At 35.7% G+C, this 27,002-nt stretch overlaps 1 protein-coding gene across 1 annotated transcript in view; it reads right to left on the reverse strand.

Annotated features, from left to right (window-relative positions):
* Positions 1-27,002, reverse strand: part of PTPRQ (protein tyrosine phosphatase receptor type Q) — a 274,890-nt gene that overhangs the window by 99,405 nt on the left and 148,483 nt on the right. Inside the window, exon 26 of the mRNA XM_004384638.2 lies at positions 17,063-17,386. Within this exon, the coding sequence (XP_004384695.2) occupies positions 17,063-17,386 (324 nt within the window). The remainder of the gene's footprint in view (positions 1-17,062; positions 17,387-27,002) is intronic.

Genomic DNA, 27,002 nt, shown 5'->3' on the forward strand with positions numbered 1-27,002 from the left:
TATAGGGAGAGCAATTAGGGTCACATAACAATGTTTGTATAAATTTTTGTATGAGAGACTAATTTGAATTATAAACTTTCACTGGAAGTACGATAAAAAAAAATTTACCCTAGAATTCATTATATTAACTTGTATTTTTGAAAGATTACAATATGATGGAATAAGAACTCCTAAATCTGAACAAATAAACACACACACACATATATATAATGTGTGCCTACTGTATAACTGAATATATATAATTCAGTATATATATACATATATATACATTTATATAACTGAATATATACTTTATTTGCTTAAAACAATGGAAGATAATTATTTTATTAATTAATCCATCCCTTTAGCTGTTGAGTCGATTCTGACTCCTAGCGACCCTATAGGACAGAGAAAAACTGTCCCATAAGTTTTCCTAGGCTTTAATCTTTACAGTTTGCCTAGTTTTTCTCCCAGGGAGTGGCTGGATGGGTTCAAACTGCTCACCCTTCCGTTAGTGGCCCAGCTCTTAATTAACCACTGCACCACCAGAGCTCCTTTTATTAATTAATAGATAAATTAAAAGAAAGAGTTAGAACATCAAAATGTTTGTATATTAAAAAACAATATTTAATTATTTTACTATTGTCCAAATATTATGGCATACTTCTAGGCATATAAAATTTTCAAGTTTCTTTTACACAAGTTTTTCTTAGAATTTACCAAAAATCTATGTACAGTAAAATATAGCCAGCAATATTATTCTCTTTCATCACAGTAGAGAGTAAACTATCATTAGAGTTACTTAGGGGGGCATTTCAAAATTACAATTATGAATGCCAACTACAATAATAAAGGAAGCCGCTGACAGTAAAGGTATGGGGAGTTGAAATATGCCATTTTTAAAAATTAGTAACTGATAAGCATCTTTGGTAGACTTTGTTTGTCTCCCCATAACTGTCACATTCTGATTTAAGACTGTTTGTGAAATGAGTCTAGTCAGTAATGGGCCAACATATCACTATACCCTTTCTCTTATAAATCACAGCAATTTACTCAGTAGGAATGATCTATCCTTATTCTCTCATTCCCCATAATCCAATCACTTCCTCTCATAAGCACTTTCCCCCTGGTTTTCACAATAATGTATTTTCTGTAACTAACAACCATCATTTCCTGATTATCATGCTTCTATCCTTGCACAGGAATGTAGGTCTTATGTGGGTCGGGGTCATCGTTCCCATCCATCTGTGTCCTGGTGCTCAGTGTGTTAGCTGAAAGGTGAGTCTGGAGAGACCATCATTTTGCCTGGTTCATACAAAATTTGCCCCCAAGTCTATGGCACTTTAATCAAGCACCACAAAACTTTGGTGTGTCTAACACTACATTTTCAGAATAAGTTCATTCAAAGACTTACTAGCAACTTTGTCTTCTGAAGATACCTGTAAGTCTAATTTATGAAAGACATTATAGAAAAACATAGTTTTCAGTGCACCAGACTATAGTGACTTTCTTAAAGAATAAATATAAATTAATAAATGAATTGAAAACAACTCACAAGATTGAATAGCTTGAGCTCTATATGCATGTGATTTACATGCTGTAACATTTCTTATCTGAATTAAGTTCTGTTTAAAGTTTATTGAAAGGGCTTACCTTTCAGGATACTTTAGTTTCAGGATTAATTACAATTAAATACACTGGACTCTGTTGGTTCTCAACTAATATAAGCATTATTGACCTCTAGAGGTACGAGCTGGCTTTGATTCAGTGCACCTGAAAGAATTCGCTTCGCATTTTAGATGTATCTCAAAACTGGAGGAAATCTAATTGGCTAGGTGGTTTGGGTGGACTCCTTGGGTCTTAAACAATTCAGAGAGGTCAAGGTCCCTGAAGAAATCCAGTAATTAGTTTCACTATATTTTACTAAGAGCATTTCAGGACATAACCCTGTCCACTGTTACAACACTGTAGTAATCAGCTATCCTTCCCTACATTGTATATGTCTCTAGAACTAAACGATTTTACTGCCCAGTGTGAGTTACCACTGATGGTGTATGAAATACTTCCTACCATTTTACAAGACTTTAATTTTATTTTATAGTTAGATTTCCCAACAGCTTGGTGGTAGCACAGTGTGCAAGCATTACAAATGTAAGAATCTGTCAGATTAGACCATTTGATGAGTACTAGAATGATTCATGGTTGTCCGTAAGCATTAGATCTCACTGTATGACTATCTTATTTGATGCTGAAATGAGTAATTTTATGACTCAGTTCAGACTGTCTTAAGTTGAAAAATAAATCCAAAATATAAAAAAAAAAAAAACCCTCTCATTTCCAGTACTAGCCATGCCAGGTAAGAGTAAAAATATTCTAATATTACACTATTACTTTTAGGGTTAAATTATCATCCTTTTCCTAGAATATCAAACCAAACCCGTTGCCATCCAGTCAATTCCAACTCATAGTGACCCTAGAGGACAAAGCAGGACTGCCGCATAGAGTTTCCAAGGCTGTAATGTTTATGCAAGCAGACTGCCACATCTTTCTCCTGCAGAACAGCTGGTGGGTTCAAACTGCTAACCTTACCTTTCCGTTAGCAGCTGAGCACTAAACCACTGCGCCACCAGGGCTCCTTTCCTACAATAGCACAGAGGCATAGCGAGGGGAGGGGCGGGCAGAGGGAGGTATCTGCCCCTGGGCTCAAGTCCAAGAGGGCTGCCAGGCGGGACAGCAGGCAAATTTACCACCCCCCTTGGGGGAGGTGCAAATTTAGAAATTGCCCCTAGGTGCTTATTACCCTCCCTACACCTCTGGAATAGCATTGTTTATAAGACAAGTCTCTACAACAGTGATTCTCAAAGGATGGCCTCCAGGCCTGCAGCATCAACATCACCTGGGAAGTTGTTAGGAAAGTAAATGCTGAAGGCACACCCAAGATTTACTGAATCTGCAACTGCCCAGCAAACTGCATTTTAACTATCTTTCCAGGTGATTCCAATGCATGTGGTTCAAGTTTAAGAACCACTGCTCTACAACATCAACACATCATTTGAAAAAGTAGAGATTGTACTATGTACCCTTATATGAAATAAGAAGATACTGCTTTTCAGATTAGGTCATCAATGATTTCAACTCTTGGTAACAAAGGTGGAGAAGGTGATTAAATTACTGCTTCTGTGAATATTAGGGAAGTTAGTGGTGAAGAAAAGTTGGGAACTGGTGATTGACATAGAAACGTGTGCACTGAGCCAAAGGACTTCTCCATGGACTGGTTTCCTTCTACCTTTTATTTTATTTTAATTCTGGAGAAGCTATAAAGAAAGTTTTCACTAACATAACTCCCAACCATTCCTAAGAATTCCTAAAATAACAGGTCGTCATGTTCCCACAGACCATAAGAAAACATTATTGGTTCTTTGCTACCTTGAAGCTCTGCACAGGAACAACCTGGCATGATTCAGATAAGGTCATCACCATAATGGACTGTTATGGTCAGAACAAATGTCACCATTTGGTCTCGCTTTCATTGGCATGCAGGTATAATCAGGGTAAAATAAATATCAAGGGTATCAAGAAAGGGAAAAGAAACTAAAAGTGTAGTCTTAGGTTATGTGTGTCAAGGAAAGTTTCATCCAATTTGTTTGGGATTGGAGATGGTTGGATTTTATACTAGAAGCTTGCATAATATCCTCAGATTTTTCTTCATCCCATTTGTCAAAGCTATTCTCTCCAGCTGTTGCTTCTTTCATATTTCCCTGAGGCTCTCCTCAAGTCCTAGTCAAGGGTCTAAGAAAACAGGCTCTACCCTAGAAAAGCATGAAGTTCATGAATGAATCAATGGTTATAAAGTACTTAGAATAATACTAACACATGGTGAACACTTGACAAGCTTAGCTATTGTTGTAATTATTATGAGCCCTAGCTGCATAGTGGTTAAGAGCTCAGCTGCTAATCAAAAGGTCAGCAGTTTGAATTCATCAGCCACTCCTTGGACACCTTATAGGACAGTTCTACCCTGTCCTGTAGGGTCGCTATGAGTCAGAATCGACTTGACAGCAATGGGTCTTTCATTTTTTTTTTTTTTAGCTTAGGGCTCTCATTTCAGCTACTGGACCCCCCAAAAAGTGCCTTAAGCCACTAGGCATAGGAATCCCATGGTCTTTTTGGAATTGAGAGTTTTTCATAGTCAAATCAGAGTTCTCAGGACTACCCCTACTTACTTCTTGTTGTTGTTGTTAGGTGCTGTCGAGTCGGTTCCAACTCACAGCGACCCTATGTACTATAGGACGAAACACTGCCCCGTCCTGCGCCATGTTCATAATCATTGTTATGCTTGAGTCCATTGTTGCAGCCACTGTGTCAATCCATCTCGTTGAGGATCTTCCTCTTTTTCGCTGACCTTCTACTTTACCAAATATGATGTCCTGCTCCAGGAACTGACCCCTCCTGATAACATGTCCAAAGTATGTAAGACCTAGTATTGCCATCCTTGCTTCTAAGGAGCATTCTGGTTGTACTTCATCCAAGACAGATATGTTCATTCTTTTGGCAGTCCATGGTATGTTAAATATTCGTCGCCAACACCACAATTCAAAGGTGTCCATTCTTCTTCGCTCTTCCTTATTCACTGGCCAGCTTTTGCATGCATATGATGCAACTGAAAACATCATGGCTTGGGTCAGGCACACCTTAGTCTTCAAGGTGACAGCTTTGCTTTTCAACACTTTAAAGAGGTCTTTTGCAGCAGATCTGCCTAAACGTAATATATCTTTTGATTTCTTGACTGCTGCTTCCATGGTCGCTGTGAGTCAGAATCAACTTGACAGCAATGAGTTTGGTTTTTTTTGAGCTTCCGTGGGTGTTGATTGTGGATCCAAGTAAAATGAAATCCTTGACAACTTCAGTCTTTTCTCCGCTTATCATGATGTTGCTTATTGGTCCAGTTGTGAGGATTTTTGTTTATTTTGAGGTGTAATCCATAGTGAAGGCTGTGGTCTTTGATCTTTATCAGTAAGTGCTTCAAGTCCTCTTCACTTTCAAAAAGCACCCTACTTACTTAGGCAAAAGAAACTGAGTTGTACTTTTGCCTACCCAGGACCAAATGCTGAGGCAAACCTGAACTGAGGTTAATAACCAAGAATCATAATGCCGTAAGCGTACTTCACACTTCTTCCTGAGCCATGAAAAAGAAGATTCTCAGAAAAGTCAAAATGAATTCAATTCAACATGATATTGGAAGTTTGAGATGAGAACGTGAGAGAATTCATCCAAATTTTAAATAGATAAAATGCAGTTGACCTATAATTGGGAATGAGTTTTTTTTTCCCCCTTAAACAAATACCCTTGTTCTTACAAAAACTAAGTTCTCTATAATATTGACCACTTTTAGAAAAAACATAGTAATAATCCTTATGATGTTGTTGTTGTGTGCCATCAGGTTGAAACCGAGTCATAGTTACCCTACAGGACAGAGGAGAACTGCTGCATAGAGTTTCCTAGGCTGAAATCTTCATGGGAGTAGATCCCAAGTCTTTTTTCCCATGGAGCAGCTGGTGGATTTGAGCCTCGACCTTTTAGTTAGCAGTGGAGTACTTAATCCTTGTGCCATCACGGCTCCTTCAACAACCCTTATAGTTTTCTTCAATTGTCCAAGTTTTAGTACTTTTGCTGAAAAAAATATTCTACTTCCTTATGCAAATGGGATTTCAAAATGTTTTTATTTATATTCTGGAAAACGTGTTTAATAACCTAGAGAAAATTTTTTTTTTTGTCGTTAGGTAGATAGTTGAATGCTTTATTAAATAATTTTATATGATTACTATTATTATTTCACCTGAATATCTTCTCTTTCTAATTTCACTCAGCATCTCAAATTTATACATTATTCTTCCCCTTTGTTTTCTTCATGGGCCAACTACCTATTTTGATTCCACTTCACTATACACATTTATTGCCAGTTCATTCCCTCAGTTAATCATTTAAATGTTGTTAATGCTTCAATCTGTTCTGAAATAGACATTTATTATTTCCTTCACTGTTTGAAATCCTTATCAATTTATTGCATGCATCTTCCTTTCCTATTCTCAAAAATTCATATTTCTTGTGTTAAGTAATAAAAAGGAAAATCACAAAATTATCAGCAATATAAAATAGACTGGTTTTGTGAAATCGAAGAAGCTGAACATGTCAAACATGAACAGTAATTGACCAGGAGACTTTTAATTTTGGCAATAACTGTGCAAGAATTTGAAAGACAAGTTTTAGAAAAAAATTGGAAGAAAAATAGCATGAAATATTTTGCAATATGGAGAATTTTGACATTGAAATACTCCCATATCAAAGTCAAATGCCTTCCTTCCATATTCACTCAGTGTCACATATTGAGTAGGCATGGAGGGTGGAAAGATACATAAGACACAGTCACCTCGTCATCCTTGCTTTTAAGGAATTCAGAGTCCCACAAAAGTGATAAAGAATTATAATGCAATGTGTTCAGTACTTTAGAAACAAGTTTTTGGGAGATGGGAGTGGAAAGTGAGATTTATATAAAGCTTCACAAAGGAGATATACAACGTGAAACATAAAAAAAAAGTAGCTGGTCACAGAAAGAGGCACACAGGAAGGACAGTAAGAAGGAATAGCAAAGATACTGGAGCATAATAGAGATAAAGTAAGATATGTGCAGGGAATACAGATGCAGCTTATAAATGACTTTGTAGAGCATACTAAAAGGTTTGATTTTTGTACTGCAAGCAAACACAAAATTATCAAAGATTTTAAGCAGGGGAATGACATGTTCAGATTGGTGTATTCAAAAGCTGGAGGGCAGAAAATGGGAACAAAAAAGACCATGTAAATGATTTTTATAATAATCTAGGAGACAAATGTTGAAGGTCTGGATTTAAAGTCCCTGGTGGTGCAAATGGTTAAAGCACTCGGCTGCTAACAGAAAAGTTGGTGGTTCAAGTCCACCCATAGGCACCTCAGAAGAAAGGCCTGACAATCTATTTCTGAAAAATCAACCACTGAAAACCCTATGAAGCACAGTTCTACTCTGACACACATAGGGTCACTGTGAGTCGGAGTTGACTCCATGGTAACTGACTAAATTCAATAGGAGTTAGGTACTGACTTGCGGGAGCCCTGGTGACACAGTGGTTAAGAACTCAGGCTGCTAACCAAAAGATCAGCAGTTTGAATCCACCAGCCACTCCTTGGAAACACTACAAGGTAGTTCTACTCTGTCCTACAGGGTCGCTATGAATTGGAATAGACTCGACAACAATGGGTTGGTTGGTTGGGTTGACTTGGAGAGAATGGCTAGAAAAAGTTAAGAATGATTCCCAGATTTCTGGCTTGGACAGGTAGTTGAACAGTGGTGCAATACACTGAAGTAGGGAACACATAGCAATAAAAAGGTTTGCAGTGGGGCTGGGCAGTGGGATATGGGGTTTGAGATGTCTGTGGAAATATAAGTGATCACACCAATAACTTCAATATAAAGGTCTAGAAGAGAGAGACATTGTCCCCATTTGGGAGTCTCAGGTAACTAATTTAGAAGACTTTCAACAGTATATAACTAATTTCACAGAAGTGAAATCATCATGTGTAGAATAAATTATATTCATTTCCTCTACTGACAACAGGATAGAGCCTCTTCTAAAATGTACTGCCACCAAATGGGCTTCTTTATAACTTGAATTATATTTTTTTATTTCTTTATGGCTTATTTATCTCTTCTTATCATTATATAATGCTTCTTTATAGAAAAGATTTCTAGCTCTATCACTATAGTATTCATTACATTATAAGTGCATTACACAGTTTAGAAAAAAGTAAGGAAAATAACTGAATATATAGTAACTTACTAAAAATTTCCTATTTAAAAAAATATTAAGGCGTGCTTTGCCCTCTGGTTTTCCTTCTTGTTGGATCATAAAGTAGCATTCCTTAGAAACTTCTTTGATGAGGCATGTTTAGCTGATTTTTTTTTTGCTAACCTAACAGATGTTTGGGTAGTTAAAATTCCTCATGAGTATGGTACCCTGTGGTTTTCACAATCTAAGTGTTACTGCAGGAATTTTCCTTTCTTGCTGTCTCCAGTGCTGGTGGTCTATAGGAGATGCACGTTATGAGAGTCCCATTTCCTTCCATACTAACTTCACACCCCCACTCCTTGAAAGTTGTACATTCCCTCAGGGTTATAAGTACCTATTGGGCACTACAGAGATATTTAACTACTTTTCATTTTACATTCCCCCACACTCAAACTGCTTTTGAGTATAAGGATAATTAGAAAGACAAGAGACGAGTAAAATAATCTGTAAGATTTTAATGTTTTAATTTAAATGTTTCTGCTATTTGTAATTTTTGTTCTTAGATTTGTATCAGCATGAACTGAAGAGTTACGGCTATTACACAGATGATTTAAGGGGAAAAACAATTTGGCTTCAATTATCTAGATCAGAGTGTGTGGGAGGAAGAAGCATTAACCTGAGTTGGCTGAATATAGCTTCTTTTTTTTTTAACTCCATTTTACAGTTGTAGATTCAGACTCAAAGAGCAACCTAATTTAATTCTCAGCTGGCATTCTAACTCTGTTCCCTGGATCTTCAGTTTTGGTGCTCTTCTTTATGAACTCAGAGACAGTTAATGCTAACATATTTTCTTATTCTATAAGCCATTTTAGAACCTTCTATATTATTTACTATTCTAAGTGAGTGATCTTTTATCTGAGTTATTCAAATTTTGGATGATTTTATTTTCAACCAGCCATCAATTGCCAACTCTTTATCGAGAAGCTCCAGGTTTTGAAAGAGGTTATGTCAGTAAATGTTGTTGGTGTTAAGAGCCGTCAACTCGGTTACAACCCTATGTACAACAGAACAAAACATGGCCCCGTCCTGTGCCATCCTCACAATCACTGCTATGATTGCTATGATTGCTTTGCAACCGTTGTTGCAGCCACTGTGTCAATCCATCTCATTGAGGGTCTTCCCCTTTTTTGCTGATCCTCTACCTCAGCAAGCATGATGTCATTCTCCAGGGACTGGTCCCTTCTGATAACATGTCCAAAGTATGTGAGACAAAGTCTTGCCATCCTCACTTCTAAGGAGCACTCTGGCTGTACTTCTTCCAAGACAGATTTGTTCATCCATGGTATATTCAATATTCTTCATCAATACCGTAATTCAAAGGCATCATTTCCTCTCCTGTCTTCCTTAAATATTCATTGTCTAGCTTTCATATGCATATGAGGTGACTGAAAATACCATAGCTTGGGTTAGGCACATCTTAGTCTTCACAGTGACATCTTTGCTTTTTAACACCTTAAAAAGGTCTTATGCAGCAGATTTGCCCAATGCAATATGTTGATTTCTTGACTGCTGCTTCCACGGGTGTTGAGTGTGGATCCAAGTAAAATGAAATTCTTGACAACTTCAATATTTTTTTATTGATCCAGTAGTGAGGATTTTTGTTTTCTTTATATTGAGGTGTAATCCATACTGAAGGCTGTAGTCTTTGATCTTCATCAGTAAGTGCTTCAAGTCCTTTTCACTTTCATGAAGCAAGGTTTATAATCTGTATATCATAGATTGTTAACTTGATGCCATTAGAACAAAATGCAATTTATGTGAAATAGTTATTGTACATTATATTATTTTGTTGCTTAGTCTTTAATGCAAGGGAATATTTAATTTTCATCATTTATCTTATGTAGTATTATAAAACAACATATCACACACTTTTTGAATTAATGATAGATAATAAAAAACTTATTAGTTTTCTTTAGACAGATTATTTTTTATGCTTTCAAAATGTCCATATACTTTTCATCTTTAGTTTGAAGAATCAAAATCTAAGGATGACTTGGTTTTAATATTAAACACATTACTGTTTTTCAAGGTTTTTGCTTGACTGTTCTAATTTCTTTTATTTGTATACTATATGTTATTTCACCATGTATATTACCTTGCAATAATGTTTGTACTGCTTTTTGTCTTTTCTATTAAATGCAATCCCAAGTTCTCTCTCCTTGGTTTCATATAATACAAAAAGCTTTCTTTTACTGTACAACTATGAAATTCAGAAACTCATCTATATTTATCATTAGAAAAATGCCCTTCTATTCTTGAGACTAAAATAAGAGTTATCAACTCATTTTCATTCACTTAAACAAATATTATTACCCAAATATTACTACTCAGCTCAGAAACTGGTAACAGAATTATTCAAGTTTGAAAATGCCAAGAAAAATCATGTTATTACGATACTGAAATATGTAAATCTTTTCACCTTTCTATCCTTAATGTGTTGGTGGAAAGGCAATGTTCCAGGTGTCCCCAGTAATTAAAGTAGGAAATTCTTTCTATTTTACTGACCAAACAGCAGAGTAGAAAATCAGTTCTCCAGCATAAAGGAAAAGTAAAGGGAATAGGAGTAGTATAGAAATACCTACTTGAGTTAAATACTGAGAAATTTCTTCAGATGCATAAGTATTCTGTGATGGTAGATTCAAATTGTGGCAAGAAGATACTATATCCAGAGAGAGAGATATACCTGCTAAAAGACAAACTGATAATCCATACAGAGGGGCTCTGCAGATGAGTCATCAAGTACAGGGCCTTTAAGCTGGAGTGAGGAAAAGCCAAGATTACTGTCTCTATATTGCACCAAAAACTAGCAAACAAACCACCCGTAACAGGGAGGAGATATCCTAGTATAAGCCAATAAAACATTATTTTAAAAAGCTCTCACTGTTCTCACTAACAATGGATATTTTTTAAATATTTCACCATTATTTCTTTAGACCAGAATGAGCAAAATGGAACTGTAGGGAGAAGCAGAGAACAGAATTTGGAAACAGCCAAATTCTAGTGAGTTCTAATGAGTGGGTCATAGACCAAACAAAAGGGTAAGAAGAGGAGGGAATAATGTGGAAGGAATGACATTCAAGTGGAAAGACTCCCAAATTTTCGTAACTGAGAATGTTGGATTATTTAAAAATGCAACTTCCTACTTTCATTTTACCAGCTTCTGAATTGATCATATTATATGCTGATTTATCCTAATTAAAGTTCTTCTATAATACCGTCTGGGGTACTTGCAAGAGATATTGTATTTAAAAAGTCCACTTACTGGCTCAGTGTAGTAGAAAGAAGCAGGTACAAGCCAAGTGAGATGTTCGTAAGGAGCAGGACAGCAACCCTTAGTGGCAGCAGATACATAGATACGAGGTCTCTTTTAACTAAAGGTTGCAAACCAGCTGCCCACAGGCCAGATCTGGGCTACAGGTGTGTTTGGTTTGGACAACTAAGTGTTCTTAAATTTTTTAAAAATAGGTTGCTAGCATTTAGAATGAGTATTTTTACATTAAAAAAAGAAAAAGAAAAACTAACTTTCGTGTTTCTGAAAAAAAAAATCTAATAATCTAATAGCATGGGATTTCTGTAAGACAATAATCAATCAGACGTGATCAGTGGCTACTCCTTTAGACAGCCCATTCTCTCTTTAATTTGCCATGGTTTCCATCACTTCCAATTGCCTTACACTCATCAGCTTCATTCCTTGTTGTACCTGCCTGAACTCTTCAGGCAACTGCCAGTTGCCTTCTAACACTTTAAAGCTTGTTCATTCTGTCTTTTTTCTTCCAAATCTTCACTTGTGATTTTACTTATTTCTATTGGCTGAAACAACTAAAATCCCTCCCTTTACCTGTGTTCTAATCTCCAGGCACCTATGTATTTCTATTCTCTAGATAGGTAGATGAGTATAAATATTTCTTCTCAAAATCAGTGAGTAAAAAATAATCATACTTATGGGCTAATCCCAACCCAAACTTGTTTCTTCCTATAGTTCTCTTCTTTTTATGGTACTGTCATCCTCCCCATCACCTGCACTGGAAAACAATTACTTCTCCCTTACCCACTACAGCTTATTTAGTCAATTTTCACCACTCAAGAAATGTTTATCGAGTGCCTGCAGATATTAAGCACTGTTCTAGGCAGTAAGGAAATAGCAATGATCAAGACAGACTCTAAAAACAACCAACCAAATAAAAATAAGAAAGTGATCAGGTAGTGATAAGTGTTAGTTAAAATAGGTGAAGTTACAGAAAATTACTCCATGCCTATTTTAGATTAGGTGGTCAGGAAATTCATTCTGAGCAGTGATCTTTCAAGTTAATATCCATATGATGAGTGGCTGCTCATGTGAAGACAGAGGTGGAAGAACTTTCTAGACAGAGAAATAGGTAGTGCAAAGGTCCCAGTTCTAGAAGGAGTTTAGAGCCTTCAAGCATTAGAAAGAAGTCTAGTGTGAGTAGACAGTAATAGTAATAGAAAAGTGGTGATAGATTACAATAGAGAGTTAGGTATGAGCCATGTCATGTAGAGCTCTGTTAATCATGTTAAGGAATTTAAATGTTAATCTAACTGCAACAGGAATTCATTGGATTACTTTAAGTAGGGAAGTGACATCATCTGATATAGGTTTAAAAAAGATCAGCCTGACATCTTGGGGGTCAAGATAGGTTAGTGCAATGGTAGCAAATAATAAAGGGTTGGACTAATACTAAGGCAATGCAGTTGGAGAGAAGTGTTTAGATGCTGCAGTTGAAATCAATCATTGGTAGATCTGATGAGGAAAGAGACACTGTCTAGATTTTTCATTTCTGCAACCAGATGAATAGAGGTTCATTCTACTAATATAAAGAAGACTGGAGGATATGAAGGTTTGATGTTTAGATCACGTTAGTTTGAGAGGTATATTCAACACCTGTGCCTAATGATGTCAGCTGGTCAGATAAATATATTTACCCAGAGTTCTAGGGAGCAGTCAGGGCTGAAGAAATAGACTTGAGAATAACCAGTACAATGGTAGACTTTAAAGCAATAAGACAGGATGAGGTCATCTAAGGTAAGATCAACTAGGGGTTGTATGCTGATAAAGAAAAGGGCCAAGTATAGGTCTCTGGACACAACAACACTCAGAATTAAAAAAGAAGAGAAGAAGCCAACACAAAGACTAAGAGCTACCAAGAAGATAGAAGAAAAACAACTAGTGCAGATCTTTACAGAAACCAAGAGACAAACTGCTACAAAGGAGAGAGGGTGGTCAATTTTGTTGAGGACTACATTGTATGCATTCTATCTCAAATGCTGAATTGAATGAATAAACATTTATGGGACATTTACAAACTTTATGTCAGGTGCTCTGGGGAATAGTAATAAGCGACTTATTTAGTGGCCTAAAAAATAAAACATCTAAATAAAAGCTCATTTCACTACCTATAAAGGCCTAAGACAGCATTATTTTGTCGCTGAAAACCCTTGCATGTGTGTGTGTGTATGTGTGTAGTGTTTAATGCTCTATAAATGGGTGTCATTTTTTTAAGAAAATGGATCTGAAACAAATAACTTAGTAATAATCTCAGACTTTTTGAATTTTATGCAAAAGGTCCCTGTATCTCAGGGAACTCTATAAGCAATAAAATAAATTTTACTCTAAATCCTGAAATATTTAAAAATTTAAAAGAACCTCAAGATGCACTGACAATCACTGGTGATTAGAATGAGAAAGTTGGAAACAAAGAAGAAGGTTTGGTGTTGGAAAATATGGCTTCAGTGATAGAAATGATGTTGGACTTCGCAAGATAGAATTTTGCAAGACTGATGACTTATTCATTGCAAATGCCCTTTTTCAACAACATAAATGGTGACTATACACATGGACCTCAATGGATGGAATACATAGGAATCAAATCGACTACATTTGTGGAAATAGACAACGAAGAAGCTCAATACCATCAGTCAGAAAAAGGCCAGGGGCCAACTGTGGAATAGATCATCAATTGCTCATATGAAGCTGAAGAAAATTAAAGCAAATCCACAAAAGCCAAAATATGACTTTGAGTATATCCCACCTGAATTAAGAGACCATCTCAAGAACAGATTTGACACACTGAACACTAATGACCAAAGACCAGACAAATTGTGGAATGACATCAAGAACATCATACATGAAGAAAGCAAGAGGTCATTAAAAAGACAGGAAAGAAAGAAAAGACCAAAATGGATGTTAGAAGAGACTCTGAAATCTGCTCTTGAACACAGAATATCTAAAGTGAATGGAAGAAATGATGACGTAAAAAAGCTGAACAGAAGGTTTCAAAGGGCGGCTCGAGAAGACAAAGTAAAGTATTATAACGAAATGTGCAAAGACCTGGAATTAGAAAACCAAAAAAGAACACACTCAGCATATCTCAAGCTGAAAGAACTGAAGAAAAAATTTAAGCCTTGAGTTGTGATACTGGAGGATTCTATGGGCAAAATATGGAACAATGCAGGAAGCTTCAAAAGAAGATGGAAGGAATACATAGTCACTATACCAAAAAGAATTGGTTGACATTCAAACATTTCAGTAGGAAGCATATGATCAAGAACTGATGGTACTGAAGGAAGAAGTCCAAGCTACACTGAAGCCATTGGTAAATAACAAGGCTCCAGGAACTGATGGAATACCAACTGAGATGTTTCAACAAATGGATGCAAGGACGGAAGTGCTCACTCATCTATGCCAAGAAATTTGGAAGACAGCTACCTGGCCAACCGACTGGAAGAGGTCCATATTCACGCCCATTCCAAAGAATGGTGATCCATCAGAATGCGGAAATTATCAAACAATATCACTAATATCAATGCAAGTAAACTTATGCTGAAGAAAATTTAAAAATGGTTGCTGCAGTACATTGACTGCCAGAAATTCAAGCCAGATTCAGAAGAAGATGGAGAATGAGGGGTATCACTGCTGATGTCAGATGGATCTTGGCTGAAAACAGAGAATACCACAAAGATGTTTACCTATGTTTTATTGACTATGCAAATGCATTTGACTGTGTGGATCATAACTAATTATGGATAATATTGTGAAGAATGGGTATTCCAGAACACTTAATTGTGCTCACGTGGAAACTGTACATAGACCAAGCAGCAGTTGTTTGAACAGAACAAGGGGATACTGTGTGGTTTAAAATCAGGAAAGGTGTGTGTCAGGGTTGTATCCATTCACCATACTTATTCAGTGTGTATGCTGAGCAAATAATCTGAGAAGCTGGACTATATGAAGGAGAGTGTAGCATCAGGATCAGAGGAAGACTCATTAACAACTTGCGTTATGCAGATGACACCACCTTGCTTGCTGAAAGTGAAGAGGACTTGAAGCACTTACTGATGAAGATCAAAGACTACGGCCTTCAGTATGGATTACACCTCAACATAAAGAAAACAAAAGTCCTCACAAATGGACCAGTAAGCAACATCAAGATAAATGGAGAAAAGATCAAAGTTGTCAAGGATTTCATTTTACCTGGACGCATAATCAACACCCACAGAAGCAGCAGTTAAGAAATCAAAAGACGTATTGCATTGGGCAAATCTGATGCAAAAGACCTCTTGAAAGTGTTAAAAAGCAAAGATGTCACTTTGAGGACTAAGGTGGGCCTGATCCAAGCCATGGTATTTTCAATCACATCATGTGTATGCAAAAGCTGGACAATGAATAAGAACACTGAAGAAGAGTTGATGTCTTTGAATTATGGTGTTGGCAAAAAATACTGAATATTCCATGGACTGCCAGAAGAATGAACAGATCTGTCTTGGAAGAAGTACAGCCAGAATGCTCTTTAGAAGTGAGGACGGCAAAACTTCGTCTCACGTACTTTGGACATGTTATCAGCACGGACCAGTCCCTGGAGAAGGATATCATGTTTGATAAAGTAGAGGGTCAGTGAAAAAGAGGAAGACCCTCAACGAGATGGACGACACGGTGGATACAATAGTGGACTCAAGCATAGCTGTGATTGTGAGGATTGCACAGGACCAGGCAGTATTTTGTTCTGTTGTTCATGGGGTCACTATGAGTTGGAATCGACTTGATGGCACCTAACAACAATAAGTGTAAATCCTGAAACGTTTAAAAACTTAAAAGAATCTCTAGATTTTGTATTCTAGGAACAAACATTATGTAAAAATTGGTAAAAACAAGCCATGAAATCACCATATTGTTAAGAGTATTTGCAAAATAGGATGGTAACATGGGTCCATATTTGGAGGGTTTATGTGGACTGGTGTTAGGATGGGTTACATGGCCTAATTACCTGAAATTTGCTCTGGGGGGGCTTGGGTCAGGTATGGCATTTCAAAAAGAGTAAAGCCATACTTCAGAGCTCTGGCTTGAAGGATCTGTTTTGCTATTTATTTGCTTTGCCTGGAAACCATTACAATTCTATGTGAACAAGCTCCAGCTAGGTAATGTGTAATAGAAATTTACTTACTTAATTATGGTTAACGCTCTTATCTAAGCAAACAGAGAAACCAGTTTGTTTTAAAATAAAAAATTAAAGTTACAAGAGCAATCTTTATCTATATTTTAAGTGATTCCTATGGAAAAAACATTTAAAGAGCATTTTCCTGAATACAAATGTCCTGGAAGATGTGTAAATAGCAGAGTAATTTTAAGAGACTGTTTTGTGCTTTTCTGTATTTTTTTCTTCTCCTCTTCTCATGCTGGGAGTTTGACCCTTGGTATTTCTTTGCTCAGAATTTTGTATAGGTGAGAACACAAGCTGCTTGCAGACGGATCTCTCTGGGTTATCACAGAAGCACACATTTGTGTCTGTGTGTGAAAGCCTAAAGTCACTAAAAAGATTATAAAGCCTTGCTTAGAAGCAGCAGAGCTTCTGGATAGGAAGGGAAAACGTGGCCATGGACAAAGTAAGGGCACTAGATGGCGATCAGTATGGCCTAATGACACACCACAAGAGAGGCTTCCCACAGTGCTTTGCTGCAATATAAAAACCTAGGACCTTTATACAACTCTGGGAGTTTGAGAAAAACCCTAATAATAACTGAAATCAAATTTTCCATTGGGTTTCAATTAAATTAAAAATAAAGATGCTATTGTGTGAGCTAGTCTGGGTACCAACTCAGTAATTTTGTGTGTTCAGTGATTTTACATACAATTGCATAAGTAAAAATCAGTAAAAAATATATATCGGGTCAAAACGAAATTCATTACTTACGGCCAGGTAGGGTTTGTGTAGAAATCCAATTTGAAGCATTGCCATAGCCAGCATTGGTGCTGGCAGCCACCTGGAATCTATACCATCTAAATTTCTTTAATCCATATACTGTCTCTTCAGTTATGTCGGCTTCATAAAGGTATTGAATTTTTTGATATTCAACACATTCTTCAGATTCCCATTCTCCGCATTTTTGAGCACGAAGTTGAGTAGTAATCTTGTAATTTTGAAAGTAGCCAAGGATAGTGTCAGGTCTTATCCACGTCAGTGTTGCACTAGTTGACTGAACATTAGAAAAAGCAATATTTGTGGGAATACTGGGAACTAAAAATTAAAAGAAAAAGATTAAAAACAATTGGAACTGCTAAACATTTTGTAAAAATTCTATGTACAAAATGAATGCAAATTTATACTTGCAGATTTTAATATGTAATAGATTTCGAACTCCAAGTGAACAGGCAACTTGAGATTTCACTGCAGGTGAACAAACTATCAGATGCCAGCAGGGGCAGATTAACCAGCAAGCAAGGTATGCACGGGCTTACTTGTATTTACTTACTTATCTACAGTGCACAATTTCACATGGGTTTTATCACATTTTTGAAAAACAGGTTCAAAGGAGTAGATGGCAAAACTATTATGATTTTTTTTTTTTTATTTCCCTGCCTTGCTTCCAAATGTAAGCATAAGGGGCTTATATAGATTTAACATTGCCTTCATATATAGTAAAAATTTTACTGGTACAAAACAAAATTGCATGCTCATATAATCCTAAATACTTCCTGAAATATAGTCTGCTTTTAATATTCAGTTCCTAAGAAACATTTTTTTTATATTTAAATGTCTTGATAAACTCAAGCAAATTATAAACATAGCAAATATTGATTTATGAAATTCAAATAAATAAGATTACTGAATGAATTAAAAATTTATATAATCAGTTGATTTTGATTTTATCTTGTAAATATTTAAAATCAACAAAACTCTTTCTATAACATCATCCAGAACATTGATATTTATATAAAGAGTGAGGTATATGTATATCACCTTCCGTCATATGACCCTACTTGTAAAAATTTTCAGCAGAGGGACTGTATAATGGTGCAGCCACTTTGGAAAACAGTCTGGCAGTTTCTCAATCCATTAAACACAGAGTTACCATATGACTTAGCAATTCCACTCTTAAGTATGTACCCGAGAAAAATGAAAACATATCTCCACACGAAAACTTGTACAAAAAGCTTATAGCAGCATTATTCATACTAGCCAAAGGGTGAAAACAACTCAAATGTACATCAACTGACAAATGGATAAACAAAATATAGTATATCTATACAATGAAATATTATTCAGCCATAAAAAGGAATAACATATTGATATATGCTACAACATGGATGAAACTTGAAAACATTATGCTAAGTGAAAGTCAGTCACAAAGACCACGTTATATGATTCCATTCATAAGAAATGTCCAGAATAGAAAAATTTATAAAGACAAAAGATAGACTGATGGTTACTCAGGCCTGGGGTGGGCAGATAGGGAGTGATAGCCAAAGAGCATGGGGCTTCTTCTTGAAGTGGTGAGAATGTTCTAAAATTAACCATGATGATAGTTGCATATACCTGTGATTATACGAAAAATATTGACTTATATGCTTTAAATGGGTGAATTTTATGGTATGTGAATTATATATCATTAAATCTGTTTAAATTTTTTATTTAGCAGACTAAAACTTGTTCAAGCTTCTAGTACTCTTCCAATAAGTTTTGCAAAGAAAGAAAGGTCTAAATAGAGTAGAACTTTTACTTGACAAGGAAACAAGCTCCAGGCAAGAGTTATTTTTCCCCTAGCTAAGGGAAATGCACCAACCACTGTGGTTGCTTTTCATGTGGCAGGCTAAATGACGGGCTTTCAACAGACACACCGTGTTTGGCACATATGGGCACTTAAAAAGCGTTTGCTGACTGAGTGAACAAATTACTGTTCATTGAAACAGTCCTTTGATTTTTGTGTGGTGCAAACTCTAGTCCATATTTTTCAATTAAACGAACTAGAAATAAATTTAATCTAAGGCTAAACATAGAGTAAAACTCATAGACAATTTTTTTTATAAGATTTCTCAAAGGCATTGAACAACGACCAGCAGTAACCCTCATTTTTATCCAGTATCTTCTCTTTTGATCAACTGTGTATTGAACTAGACTATTTCAAGGCAACTGCCCTATTGAATTACAGATACAAAAAGGATTACACTCATTTTAGCATGGAGAATCAGATTTCCATTCTTTAAGAATGACTAAAAACCCCAACCTTTTTCTATTCACAGATGGTACTAATTTGAACACATCATTCCATGCTTCCTGGAGTAATCACACAGCTTGCTTAGATTTTCTAAACATGACTGAACTGTGATGAAGTGATCAACACTCACTGCCAAAGTATTCAGTAAATTATTTTTTATTCATAATTTTTATTCATAAATTATTCTTATCGGTAAAATACTGTCATCATGGTTAAAACAAAGGCCTGTAGATCCATATAAATAGGATTTGTTACAGGTTTAAATGCATGCCAGCTTTTAGCGATTATTTAGTAGAAGATGAAAATGTGTATAAAATGTAATTACTTTGTAAACTCCTGAATATCAATTAGTAGAAGTTGCTGACCCCATGATAGTGTTCTGGTAGTACTTTGTGCCAGCTTCTCACTAACCTGGTTAAGTACACTAATGTGGAAGACCAAGTTTTATCAATTCTCTGTTTATAACTATGCTTTTATCTTCAAGCACAGGTGTACTCTGCTTTAAGCAAAATAGATGTCTGAAATTTTATATTTATAAGGCATAGAAAAGTACTGCACAAACTTTCCCAATTTATTAATATTTTATGAGCTGGAATTGACTTGATGGCAAGTAACAACAACAATTTTGTCTGTAGAAATTTTAAATAATCTACAACATTTTTAGATACACAACATAAATACGACCTTAACATGTCCAAGTAAAAATACAGATTTCTAACACTGAACAGTATGAATCAATAAAAAATTTGTAATTCCTGCAAAGTTGAGTGCAAAGCAAATTTCAGCATACTAAATACAAATTTTGTACTAACTTGCATTTAGTAAATAGCAATTACTGAGCATTCATGCTGAGTGCTAGAGCAGGCTGCAAATCTTAAGGTGTAAGCTCTTTTTATACATATATGAAAAATAATTTAGCTAATAGGAACAGCCATAAAGAGGTAATGACAACAGGAAAGGGTCAATGAAAGGAGAAAATCTGAGGCTGTAATTTAAAGAAACAACTAAGAATTAGCAGAGATGTGGAAGAAATGAAGTTCAAGTAGGCTGAGTATGGAGAGAGAGATGTAAGTGGCAATAAAATGTTTAAGGGCTGGAAAGTAGACATGACTAGAGAAAAAAGTCTCATGAAGCAGCAAGAAATAAAAAAGGAGGAATAGAGGTGGGTTTTTATTGAAAGGCACTGAAATTTTGAGAGAAAAGTTTAGATGGCTACTGTAAGAAATTGAGAACAACTGGCAGAGTTAAGGAAACTTAAGACTGAGCCTCAGTATACCCTATTATTATGAGAAGGTAATGTTTATAGAAACCAGTTAGTATATAGTATATATGACAACAGTGTGGATTATAATGATAACAAAGAATAATTAGAAATAGAGCTAAAAGAAAATGCAAAGGAATATTGGTACAATGTGATGACTTACTGGACAGAAAGTAAATAGGTGCAAGAAAAATTGGATGAACCCAAGAATTAGATTAATAGACAAAATGTATGCTGTACACTTGCTGGAATTAAGCTTTGAATTTTTCTCTGAGTGTCTGAGGTGCAGTGAATTGCTTAATATGGCCCTTTCAGCCACAGTTACAATGATTGAGTGGGACTACGCAAATAAGGTATACGGAACCCTAACAAAAGGATTGATCAGTTTTGCCATCCTGCTAGGCTTAAAATGAACCATCCCAGAGGCACGAGGAGAGGATCTCACCACCACCAAGAAAGAAGAGCCAGGAGTACAGTGTGTCTTGGAACCAGGAGACAAAGACAGAGAGGGAGAGAGAGGGAGAGAGCTGTAACGCCGAAGACATTGAGAAGTGGTCGCAGAGAAACAGTGGCAGCAGAGGCCCTGGAGTGAGAGAGCTGAGTGTCTTTGGGCAGGAAGCTTGCTGGCATAGTGGGGTGCCTCAGGACACTTGGTGGAGCTAGGTTTGCTGATCCAAGGTGCTAGAGCTGAGCACCTTTGGGCTGAGGTTTATTCACGGAGTAAGGTGCCTCTGGGCACTTATTGGCAGAGCTAAAAGAGCTTTGTAACACTTGCCCAAGCACGGCAGAGCCCAGGCTGAGGGGCCGCCAAGGGGCCAGGGGGCTGCTGAGGAGCCGCTGAGGGGCTGAGGACCAAAGAGAGGCATGCCTGTGGGCACAGCTCAGAAGCGGCTGTCCTGGTCGAAGAACTGTATCCTGTGTGTTCCTGAACCTGAATTGTAACCTGTTATTTCCCTAATAAACTCCATAATCGTGTATCGTTTGTGAGTCTGTGTGGCCACTGCAACAAATTATTGAACCCAGCAGAGAAGTAGAGAGTGCCATGGGAAGGACAGATGGTGTCAGAATTGGTAAAAGGGGCTGGCAAGAGGAGGTATGTCTGACCTCTGCCTCATAGCAATCAGCCTTGGGCTGTTGCTCTTGATTCTCCTTCCCCCTTGTGAAGTTACAGGAGGTCAGACATCACCTTCATGCCATTCTTACAGTGTTATAGCAAATAATACAAAGGGAAAAATCAAAATTGTAAGTCTCTATGACCATAAAAAAAGGCAAATTAAATGAACAAGAACAATGCAATAATATCGGGTACTGAAATGAAATACATATTTCTTCTGAAAATTCACATAAAGAGGTCATCATGTAATTTAATGAACAATATCCTCAACAACATCTCTACATAGTAAATACTAAAGATATTTAATTTGGTTGTTTCTTATAATGTGTCTCAGTGTGAGTGCGTGGCATAATTCCTAAACATGTTAGAGTAAAATCACTTCTTCAGAGGTTAAAATTATGCAACTCAGCTGCACTTCTGACAGTCTGGCTTAATTTAGAGACAGATTTAGAGTAGCTAAAACAGCACTTATCAAAAATACGCTACATATTTGGCTGGGTGGTACTACAAAGCTAGGAATATAAATTGACACACTGTTATTACCGTGCAATAGTAAATCATCTTACCATATAAGTTTACTCCATTTGCAAAAAACAAAACAAAACAAAACAAAACACTACAGAGTATCCATAAGAAGGACTAAGGTTTCCTAAATATTTTTTTGTGTCTATTCCAATGCATAAACAGATTCACAACTGGGGCTCCAAAATTCTATGGACTATAGCTATAAGAATTTTAGCCTTTGAACCAAGTTATTGAGCATATAACTTATTTATAAAAATATTTAATATAACTTATTCTGAAAAAAAATTCTGGAGAACATTATATGGAAAACTTCTTACACAATGTTCTATTCGGAGACAAAACAAATTGACTTGTTTTTGAAGTAGAGTCATTAGTTTGACAGCTTTATATAGCAAGTCAGCTCATGATAATATCTATCAAAAATGACAATTTTCATTTGAAATCGTTTATCTGAAGCAGTTCTTGGGAGAGTAATTAGATAGCAGAGTTAATTGTCTATTAAGACCACTGCTGCAACAGCTGGAGACTAAATTGAACCTTGACAGTGATGAGGAAATTGGAAAGACATACTGATTTGAGAGGACTGACTGGATGATGTGTATGAGTAAACAAAAGGTTAGCTTCATATCTTGTTAGGATGGATGAGTAGAGATGCCTTGAAAAGAGAAACTTATGTTTGCATAACAGGTCAGGTAAAACCAATTTGAGAGATATATGTATACATAATGCAACTGAAACCACAAGAGCAAATGAACATTTGAGGAGAGTGCTTTACAGCATCAGAACAGCAGATGATGAAGAACTGAATGTCTGGTCAAGTACATAGTTAATGGACAATGAAGCAGAATGGAAAAAAGAAACTTATGCAAATCAATGTCTGGCATATGCAATACTTAATAAATACTTGTTGAATATTTATTATTGAATATTTATAATAATTTGTTAATATATTCCCTTATATTAATAATTAATCTATAATTATTAACGTAATCTATAATTATTAATAGAAGGGAATAAATTAACAAATTAACCAATGGATGAATTTCAACGCTTACTGTACTTAAAAGCCACTAAAACCATTACTGTCTTCTAAGGACTGTGACTGTACAGAAAATCTTCAAAATATAAAAAAAGAGTCCTGGATCCAAAGTTTGGGAAGATATGTATAAGAAATAAAGTATAATTTGGATTTTTCAAGGACTCAATGAGAGAAAGAGAGACTAAAAGCAGAGATGGAGGGAGAAACAATCAACAGGGGAGAAAGGATCAAAGCATGGTGTGAATCTGGGGATTTTGTGCAGTAAAGCAGCCAGTAAAAAAATCCTTGGTTGCCAAAAGATTTTTAACAACAAATGTGTCTAAAGTTCAATATAAAGTCATGTGTATTTTTAGAATGTAGATCTTTCTCCTGTGTTAACCAGTAATCAGTCACCACTGAGCTGATTCCAATTCATGGCCACCCCATGTGTGTTAGAATAGAATTTTGCTCCATAGGGTTTTTGATGGCTGATTTTTCAGAAGTAGATTATCAGGCTTTTCTTTCAGCTCACCTCTGGGTTGACTCAAATTCCAACCTTTCAGTTAGCAGTTGAGTGCGTTAACCATTTGCACCACCCAGGGACTACCTATCATCAAATATTCAGTAAGGCTAACATACACAAAAGTGCTTGATATGAGCAGCATTTCTGTCAAAATCATGAAGGGAGCTGAGTTTCACACTTCAGTTGCAAAGCTAATTTTGCAGAAACCAATAAAAATTTAACATCAAAATATTCTATCCCCAAATTTGGTAAGTTTGGAGGACTCTGGTCTGGTGACAACAGAATAGCTTATGTCAGACCAACTCTGCAGATAGCAAGTATGAATTCGGGGATGGGGGGGGACCAAGCGGCTATTGGCTTGAAGTGTCAGAGAATGGAGTATGGGGCTGCCAGAGTAGCTAGAAAAGGAAGGAGCTGCAGAGGGGATAAATCCAAATTCTGGGCATAAACTCCCCTGAAGCATTTGGTTAATTTTTTAATTGTGCATGAAGGAGACTCCAAGGAGCACACTGAAAAGCAACTGTTGAAAAACTGAGTAAAAATTGTAGCTGCTGCCACTGCAGGGGAGACAGAGCATAGAGTCTGAAACTCACAAAATTAAGGGCTTGGGGAACAGTTCAGGCTTCATATTGAAACCTCAGAAGGGCTATATCTTTACTCTATATCCTAGGACTAAAGTCTTCTCTCTAGAACAAAGGGTGAAATCAAAACAAAGCATTAAATCACATCTCCACAGTAATTTTGGCCTATCAGAACAAAAGCCAATACTCTTCAAAGGAAGATAACAAAATCCAGGGTTCCTGCAACAAATTATCAACAATGTCTAGTACAAATTAAAAATTTGTTAGGCAGACAGGAAAATTAATAGTCACAGGGAAATGTGACTCATAGTCAAGAGAAAAAAAGCAATCAATAGAAACAGATCACAGGACAAGTCAATTGTAGGAATCAGGAGAAAAGGACTTTAAAGAGCTATTGTAAATATTTTATTTTACTTAATAAAATCATTCTGATCATTATCAGAAAGAAAATGACTATCGGTGGAGAAATGAAAATAATAAAATAGAATTAAGTGAAAATTCTAGAATTTAAAAGTACAATGCCTGAAATGAAAAATTCAGTGGATTTGCTTAACAAACACCAGAATGAAGATGGCAGAATAGAGAGTCAGTAAACTTGATGCTACATCAATTGAACTTCTCCAAATGAAGAACAAAGGGAAAAAAAAGTGAAAACAAATACACAGAGCCTCAATCACTTAAGGGACAATATCAAGTGGCATGTAATTGGAGTCCCAGAAGGATAAAATATAGAAAGAGGGCAGAAAAATATTTGAAAAAATAATGGCCAAAGTTTTCTCAAAATTTGGAAAAATATCAATTTGCAAATACAAAAATCTTACTGACTCCAGAGCAAAATAAAGGTAGGCAAAAGCACACTAGCCACATCACTGTCAAACTACTTAAAAGTAAAGATTTAAAAAAAAAAATCTTGAAAAATACCAGAGAAAATAAAACATTTAACACACAAAATAATAATACAAATGGTAGCTGACTTCTTATCAGAAACAACGGATACTAGAAGACAAAGAAATGACATCTTTAAAGTGAGAGAAAAAAAAAACAAACAAACCTGTCAACCCAGAATTCTATATCCAGAAAAAATATTCTTCAAAAGTCAAAGAAAAATAAATGTATTTTTAAGATAGATAAAATCTGAGAAAATTTTTTGCCAGTATACATAGACTACAAGGAATGCTAAAGAAAATCCTTCAGCGTAAAGGGAAATGACTTCAGATGCAACTTGGAACTACAGAAATAAATGAAGAACACCAGAAAGGCAAATATGTAACTAAGATACACAATCCTCTCTTAATTTATCTAAATGTCTACTGGCGCTGTAATAAAAATAATAAAATAAATTTTGTGGCTCTTATGACCTACATAGATAAAGAATATTTAAAGTACATAGATGTAAAACATATGACAACAACTGCACAAAATATGGATGTTATTATACTTTTGTGAGTTTCATATATTTTATGTGAAGTTGTACAATATCCACTTAAGTAGATATGACAAGGAATCATTGTAATCTCTTGAAAAACCACTACATAAATAATAATACAAGGAAGTATAGATAAAAAGCGAACAGAGGAATTAAAATAGGATGCTAAAGATACTAAAATAACCTGAAACAAAAACAACAACAACAACAGAGGAACTAAAAAAAAAGGGGGGGGGTAGGACAAATAAGAAACAAACTGCCAAGAGCAGATCTAATTTCAACTAAATCAATAATAACTTTAAACCTAAATAGATTAAATACTCCATTTTAAAAGACAAAGATCATCAGGCAGGGTAAAAATGAAAAATCCACTTTTATAGTGTTCAAAAGAAACATGCTTTCCTGTCTACTAGAGACAAATTTTAAATATAATGACACAAATAATTTGAAAGTAAGGACAGAAAAAGATATACCATACAAAGAATAAACAAAAGAACGTGTGGCTACATAATATCAGACACAGTAGCCTTTAAAACAAGGAATATTCCCAAAGATACAGACAGAGAGTTTACAATGATTAAAGGGTCAATTAGTCAGAAAGATACAACATTTGTAAATATATATGTGTTTCATAGAAACACTTTAAAGTACATGAAGCAAAAACTGGCAGAGCTAAAACAAGAAACAGAAAAATCCACAATCATAATTGGATATTTTAATATTTCCTTCTCAATAACCGATAGAATAATTAGGCTAACAAAGGTAAGGATATGGAAGATATAAGAAACACTATCAATATCACTGAACTAATATCAATGATATTATAGCCAATAACTGAAAAATACACATTTTTTTCATGTGCACATGGAAGAACACTCAACAAGATAAATCCTATCCTGAGCATAGAACAAGACTTTATTTAAAATAAGTCAAAATTTAAAAATATTAAATGTTACAGAAATTTTATTTGACAACAATGGAATTAAACTAAAAATCTGTGATGTGCCCTAAATATTTGTAAATTTAACATTTTTTTTATTGTACTTTAGATGAAGGTTTACAGAACAAATAGCTTCTCATTGAACAGTTAGTACACATATTGTTTTATGACAATGGTTAACAACCCCATGACATGTCAACACTGTCCCTTCTCAACCTTGGGTTCCCTATTACCAGCTTTCCTGTCCCCT

Source organism: Trichechus manatus, unplaced genomic scaffold, assembly GCF_000243295.1.
Source record: "Trichechus manatus latirostris isolate Lorelei unplaced genomic scaffold, TriManLat1.0 scaffold00125, whole genome shotgun sequence".
Classification (NCBI taxonomy): domain Eukaryota; kingdom Metazoa; phylum Chordata; class Mammalia; order Sirenia; family Trichechidae; genus Trichechus; species Trichechus manatus.